General features: G+C 47.3%; 1 protein-coding gene across 1 annotated transcript; it reads left to right on the top strand.

The window, feature by feature from the left end:
- The first annotated feature begins 735 nt into the window (after window positions 1-735).
- Window positions 736-2,307, top strand: LOC138446167 (cytoplasmic dynein 1 light intermediate chain 2). Its single transcript, XM_069600944.1, has one exon. It carries the CDS (start codon window positions 744-746, stop codon window positions 2,220-2,222), a length of 1,479 nt encoding a protein of 492 aa, XP_069457045.1. The 5' UTR covers window positions 736-743; the 3' UTR covers window positions 2,223-2,307.
- Window positions 2,308-7,611: the final 5,304 nt, after the last annotated feature.

Below are 7,611 nucleotides of genomic sequence, written 5' to 3'. Positions count from 1 at the left end.
CTCAGGTGGTAAAGAATCCACCTGCAATGCAGGAGACCCAGGTTCAATCCCAGGGTCAGGAAGATCCCCTGAAGAAGGGAATGGCAACCCACTCCAGTATTCTTGCTTAGAGAATCCCATAGACTGAGGAGCCTGGTGGGCTACAGTCCACAGGGTTGCAAAGAATTCGACACGACTAAGCAACTAACACTTGGAGCTGCTGAGAACTGTATGGTTCAGCCAACCCAGGACACAGAAGAGGAAGGGTACCCAAGGACTTGGGAGAGACCCTCTCTATGCCTGGTGCATCCACATAGCCTCATGTCTGTGCCCCCGCCAGCACCAACACCTTGCCCAGCACACACAAGGTCCTCAGACAATGCTGTGGTTCATAAAACATGCTCGTTTAGTCAGATATATGCCTATGACTCCCTTTGTGATCTTGAAAACTCCTCACTGCTCCCATCTGTAAAGTGGGGATTTCAGTACTGACCTTGAGTGTTTTGAAGATTGAAGCTTGAAAAGGATAAAAGGAAAGAACTGAAGGGAAGAGGACTGCACCTCTGTTACTACTTCTTGAATATTCCAAATGTTAATTCAGAGGCTAAAAGTACCATTTTTCCCACGGGCATTGCTCAGTGCTAATAGTTATCTCTGCTGTACCAACAGGCGTCATCCTCTGGGGCCCAGGGGAGTTCTTTACATCTGGAATTAAAAAAATACAGCCTGTAAATATTTAAAAATTTTCCTGGGCAGTTGGCAAGATGGCGCCGGTGGGGGTGGAGAAGAAGCTGCTGCTGGGTCCCAACGGGCCCGCGGTGGCGGCCGCCGGCGACCTGACCAGTGAGGAGGAGGAGGGCCAGAGTCTATGGTCCTCGATCTTGAGCGAGGTGTCCACCCGCGCCAGATCCAAGCTACCGTCCGGCAAGAACATTCTGGTCTTCGGTGAAGATGGTTCTGGTAAAACAACCCTCATGACTAAACTTCAAGGAGCTGAGCATGGCAAAAAAGGAAGAGGCCTAGAGTATCTCTACCTCAGCGTCCACGATGAGGACCGAGATGATCACACACGCTGCAATGTGTGGATTCTGGATGGAGATCTATACCACAAAGGTCTGCTGAAATTTGCAGTTTCTGCTGAATCCTTGCCAGAGACCCTAGTCATCTTTGTTGCAGATATGTCTAGGCCTTGGACTGTGATGGAATCACTACAGAAATGGGCTAGTGTTTTACGTGAGCACATTGATAAAATGAAAATTCCACCAGAAGAAATGAGGGAGCTGGAACGAAAGTTTGTGAAAGATTTTCAAGACTATGTCGAGCCTGAGGAAGGTTGTCAAGGTTCCCCACAAAGAAGAGGGCCTCTGACCTCAGGTCCTGATGAAGAAAATGTTGCCCTGCCTCTCGGTGACAACGTGCTGACTCATAACCTTGGGATCCCAGTGCTGGTGGTGTGCACAAAGTGTGATGCGGTGAGTGTCCTGGAGAAGGAGCACGATTACAGGGACGAGCACTTTGACTTCATCCAGTCACACCTACGGAGATTCTGCCTTCAGTATGGAGCAGCTTTGATATACACATCAGTTAAAGAAGAGAAAAACCTCGACTTGTTGTATAAGTACATTGTTCATAAAACATACGGTTTCCACTTTACCACACCAGCCTTAGTTGTGGAAAAGGAAGCAGTTTTTATACCTGCAGGCTGGGACAATGAAAAGAAAATAGCTATTTTACATGAAAATTTCACAACTGTTAAGCCAGAAGATGCATATGAAGACTTTATTGTGAAACCTCCTGTGAGAAAGCTGGTCCATGACAAAGAGTTGGCAGCAGAGGATGAGCAGGTGTTTCTAATGAAGCAACAGTCGCTCCTTGCCAAGCAGCCAGCCACGCCCACTAGAGCCTCCGAATCCCCTGCAAGAGGACCCTCTGGCTCTCCGAGAACCCAGGGCCGGGGAGGGCCAGCCAGCGTGCCCAGTGCCTCCCCAGGCACGTCAGTAAAGAAGCCGGACCCGAATATCAAAAATAATGCAGCAAGTGAAGGGGTGTTGGCCAGCTTCTTCAATAGTCTATTGAGTAAAAAAACAGGCTCTCCTGGAAGTCCTGGTGCTGGTGGGGTGCAGAGCACATCCAAGAAGTCAGGACAAAAGACTGTGTTGACAAATGTTCAGGAAGAACTGGATAGAATGACTCGAAAGCCAGACTCCATGGTAACAAACTCTTCAACAGAAAATGAAGCCTGATCCTCCTTAAAAAGTGCATATGTAAAATGACCAAATAACTATGTATATTGATCTTCTCTAAGACCAGGATTTTTCTGATATGGCACATGCTATCAGTTTTTTGGGGCAGGGGAGATGAACTTAAAAAAAAACTTCAGTGGCTGTCCGAGTGTGAAATGCACCTTTAGGAAGGTTGTGTGTCAGACCCCTCTGTGATGGATAACCCTTGGACTCTTAGGCGTGTGGCTCTCCTGTGGGCAGCAAGTGCAGCTGGGCCTCTTGTGGAAGGGAGGATAGATGGAGAGAAAGGGCCCACTTTCTTTTAGGGTGGAGCCAGTGAGACTGGGAAGTCATTGATCAGATGGTGGCTAGTCCAACCAGTTGCATGTTAACAGATTCACTTCTTCATGGGAAGCACATTAAGTAGCAGAAAGTCCAGGGAAGAGAAAGACTGGAAGGAAGAATGAGAAAAGTGTTGGGGAAGCTGAATGTTGCAGGAGGCGGAGGAGGAGATGAGCAATGTTAGTAAATACTGTGTGTTCAGTAGAAGTCAAGTCATTTTTAAAACTTAAAAATCAGAAGTGTTTCCAAACTAAACACTAAGCAAATTAAGAATTGGACTTGTTCTGAATGCATCTTTTCCTTGTGGAAGATGTGTTAGGTGTGGGGATGCCTGAGTCGGGTGGAGCTGATGTGGGGTGGGAAAGATGGCAGCTGCCCAGGGCTCATGTGCGTGGCCCAGGCTGTGTCCTTGTGGGAAGTGTTGGGCTCCACACATGTGCATCGTGGGGCAGTCAGTCACTGTGGGGTGTGTTTAAAGTCAGCAGTTACAACATTAGTTTACCTTGAATTGTGTTTTCTGAATAGCTTCTGCTTTGTCATTTTTTATTTTATTTTATTTTTTTACTACCACAGGCTGGCCTATTAGTAGAGAATGGGTGACCAACCTCTCATTTTATTACCATAATGCAGTGTGCTACAGAAAGTATGAGGGAGGTTTTAATGTAATTGCACTCTGATTAATTGGCTCACACTGTCCCTGCCTTAAGGTCATTGGAAACCTTCATGGAGTTCCAGTGATGCAAAAGGGTTTTGTCCCAGCCCCCTGGTCTGATCAGTGCTATCAGATAAATTAGTCTGAATGTTTTGTATTGAGGATGGAAAGGATGCATTTCTCTTGTTTTATGTCTTTCATAAACTAGCATTTTTTTTCTTATGGAAAAAAAAAAAAAATAAATAAAAATTTTCCTGAATTTGTCTTTGCGTCAATCAAGTAGTTCAGAGCCTGCGAGGATTGGAGGTCATGGTTGAGACAGAAGCTAGGTGGTCCTGGTGGGAGCAGATCTTTGGCCCTTGTGATCAGACTGTTTCTTTCCCCCTTTTCTCCCTTAGTTCTTCTTTTTTTTTTTTTTAACTCTTTTTACCATGCATGTGGGAATCTTAGTTCCCTTACCAGGAGTCAAACCCATGCCCCCTGCATTGTCAGCTCGGAGTCTTAACCAGGGACCCCAGGAGAAGCCCCTCCCTTAGTTCTCAGTGACTATGTCCCAGCAAAGATTGAGGGGAGCAAGGACAGGATTCTGAAGCTTTTCCTGAGGCTGACCTGAAGATAGGGGGCAGGGAGTGCTTAATAATTTCCAACGGCTGCTGTAAGAAATTACCACAGACTTAATGGCTTAAAACACACACATTCGGCAAAGTTATCTCTAATTTATTTTCAAACAATTTAGAAAAAAAGTCATAAAATATATAGGGACAAATGTAAAGAATTGGTGAATCTGGATAAAGAGTTCTTTGTGTGATCCTTGCAACTCTTCTGTAAATTTGATACTAGGAAATTCTTTTTTAGTTTAAATCAACCATATTTCTAAGTCAAACCCCCTAAAATGAAATTTTAAAACCATGTTAATATACCAAGTTGTAAAACACTTAGAAATGGTGGCTCAGAGGTTAAAGCGTCTGCCTGCAATGTGGGAGACCTGGATTCCATCCCTGGGTCCGGAAGATCCCCTGGAGAAGGAAATGGCAACCCACTCCAGTATTCTTGCCTGGAGAATCCCATGGGCGGAGGAGCCGGCTGGGTTACAGTCCACGGGGTCACAAAGAGTCAGACACAACTAAGCAACTTCACTTTTCTTTCTTTCTAGAAATATATTTAATAAAAGATATACTACATCTAGGCTTCCCAGGCAGTGCTAGTAGTAAAGAACCTGCCTGTCAATGTAGGAAAGGCTCTGTTTTGATCCCTGGGTTGGGAAGATCCTGTGGAGGAGGGCATGGCAACCCACTCCAGTATTCTTGCCTGGAGAATCCCCCATGGACAGAGGAGACTGGCAGGCTACAATCCATAGGGTTGCAAAGAGTCAGACACAACTTAGTGACTGAACAACAAATAAATGTCAGTGTATTGGGTGACGTGTTGGTGACAGGCATCATTAAACCCTTCCCTCCCTGTCATTATATTTCGCCTCCTACAGACAGTGGCCCCTGGTCCTTCCCATGCAAACCCAACTCCGTCCCGCCAGCCCATCCATCCTCCGCAGAGAGGTCCTTCCAGACCACAGTCTGACTCTGCCAGGTCTTGCTTCACGTAGTTCACGGGCTCCTCATTGAGGAGGATGTAGAGGCTGTATTCCCACCCATGCCGTTCAAGGTCAGTCTTGGTTTGATCTCTGCATCCCTCCCATTGGTCTCCGTGGTGCTGGCTCTTCCCTCTGCATCCTGAGGGCCTTTTGCATGTATCTCTGTCACTTCCTCTTCCTGCAGCAGCACCAGGACCCCCAGTGGCTGATATGCTGAGAGGGCTTTTGGATGGATGTCAGCATCTTGGTTGTCTTCCGGTGGCAGGTTTCTGCCACCGCGCCCCTGGGCTGCAGGAGGTGTGCCTGCGGCACGTGTTTGGACCCTGGAACTACATCTTGGGCTAAGTGCGCTGATGAGGAGTGACTGACAGAGCAGGGGCTGGAGGTGGCGTGATCTGATACAGGGACCGCATGCCATCACTAGCTTGCTCTGGGGTGACCACGGACAGTGACACCTGGGAAAGGGCACCAAAGGTCCCCACCTGCAGAGAACTGCAGGGACACTGGATCAACCAGTTTTCCAGTTGTTGGAAAAAGGGCTCAGCTTCTTCACCTCTGCAGTGGAAACGCAGCGGTTATCGTGCCACGTGGAGCTAATATGTACACAGTCTTTGGCACGTGGGGGGCTCTGTATCTACAGGAATCGTCATTGCGTCACTGTGGGTTGGTGTCATCGGCATTTTGCCTTCTGCCTTCTGCCTCCACCACCTCTCAGCCCTTCAGGCCAGTCCTGTCCACTTCTCTCGGGGTCTCCGAGGGGTCCAGCAATATGGCAGGAGCTACTCTGGTTGTGTCTGAAGTAACAGGACAACTCAGCCTGGGTCTGAGTTAGGACTAGGTGTAGGCATATGTGTCTTTTTGTATTTTGTAAACTCTGGGGGACGGATTTTTCCTTCATGGGCTGCATCCAAACCATCACAAGCTACCCAGAATGTGCCCTGTTCCTGTTCATTAAACACATACACTCATTTTCAAGATCCATCTTGATTTGAATTCAGCTATCACTCCTAGCCCCACTCCGGGGCTCCAGGCTCTCTGGTAGACTTCACATGTGTGGGGGTTTAATGGTCATGACCACCCACGGGTCAGATGTTATTATCGTCACCCGATGGAAAGGGAAGTGCAGCCTAAGAGAGATGCTCCTTCCAGAGAGGCGGTGGGGGAGTGCAGCCCCCTCCCCTGACCTTGGTCACTGCCCTGAATGCAGCCCCCTCCCCTGACCTTGGTCTACAAGTCAGGGGCACACGGAAGGCTGGAACAGGAGCCATAGGAGCATATTTTCTGGATGGGAATGATTTGGTTCTCCTCATTTCTGTAACCGAATAAAATGCATTTGTTTCCTCAGCCTGGTGATCACGATTTTCATTTCTTCTTTGAAAATGCTTCTGTAGCAATAGCTGGTTGAGAAGATTTACTGCTGGAATGAAAACTCCAAGAAGGTGAAATTAGAAAGAAACTGCTGGGGTAGAATATTGTTTCTTCTAGTAGAGCAGGGCTGCTGCCTGGGAAATGCTGGGGCCTATGGGGTAAAGAGAGCTTCCTGGGTGGCGCAGCAGTAAGGAATACACCTGTCAATGCAGGAGACACAGAAGATGCGGGTTCCATCCTTGGGTTAGCAAGATCCCCTGGAGAAGGAAGCGGCAACTCGCCTGAGTATTCTTGCCTGGAAAATTCCATGGAGACAGAAGCCTGGTGGGCTACAGTCCATGGGGTTGCAAAGAGTCAGACGTGATGGAGTGACGGAGCACACACACACACGGGGTAAAGATGAGGAAGGAGCCAGGGGAGCCCCCAGCTCCAATCACCACTGTTACTGGCAGGACTGTTGGTCTCTTCCGGGCCTCTGACACCCCCCTCACACACAGACATGTTAGGAAGGCTACATACTTCCCTACCTATTCTCCAGCTTTTGTTTTCAGGGACAATGGAAGACTGCAGTTGTACGAAGATAGTAGGCAGCTTGAAATAAGCACGCTGCACTGTGTAATCCTGAGAAGAGAGACGGTGGTTGGCATTTAGGAGAAGGGAAAAAGCAGAGCAGAGGGCATCTTCTGGGAAGTGAGCAGGTGGGTAGAAAAATAAGCAGAAAACAAGGATGTGTGATATAGTCCCACAGGAAGAGCACAGGCTCTCAAGCCAGATACAAGTCCTCCTCTATCCCTCCTTAGGCACATGGCCTCAGTTAACTCATCTGTAAAATGGGAGGAGATAATAGCACCAATTCACCAAGTTATCATCAGGATCCAATAAGAGGGCATTTAGAACATTCAGCCTATTAGAACAATGCCTGGTGTATAGCAAGGCTTCAGGGGAAAAAAAAAAAAAAAGCCAGTTGCTATTCTAAGTGAATTAAAATATCTGAGTAAGGTTGATAAGAGTTAAGCATGCTTAAGCCCAGAATGGTTTGTCATTTGCAAATCATCATCAGATTTTTTTCAAGGAATGTTACTTTGTATCTCAAATTCTGGGAAATCACAGGAAAGCGTAAGAGGGAAAAATTTTGTGTATTTTAATTGTATTTATTTTTGACTGTGCTGGGTCTTCACTGAAGTAAGGGAGCTTCTCACTGCGGTGGCTTCTCTTGCTGCAGAGCATGAGTTCTAGGTACTCGGGCTTCATAGATGGGGTATACAGGCTTAGTTGCCCCATGACATGTGGGATCTCCCAGGATCAGGGATCTAACCTATATACCCTGCATTGGCAGGGGGATTCTTAACCACTGGAGCAGCAGGGAAGTCCGAGGAAAGACTTTTATGTATTTGAAAGGAGGGATCAATCACCCACTAGGTGGGGAGGATATGGTGTTATAGTTTTTAAAAGAACCCTAA

The sequence above is a fragment of the Ovis canadensis genome, chromosome 9 (assembly GCF_042477335.2).
Source record: "Ovis canadensis isolate MfBH-ARS-UI-01 breed Bighorn chromosome 9, ARS-UI_OviCan_v2, whole genome shotgun sequence".
NCBI lineage: Eukaryota > Metazoa > Chordata > Mammalia > Artiodactyla > Bovidae > Ovis > Ovis canadensis.
This window is presented reverse-complemented; position numbering and strand designations above follow the sequence as displayed.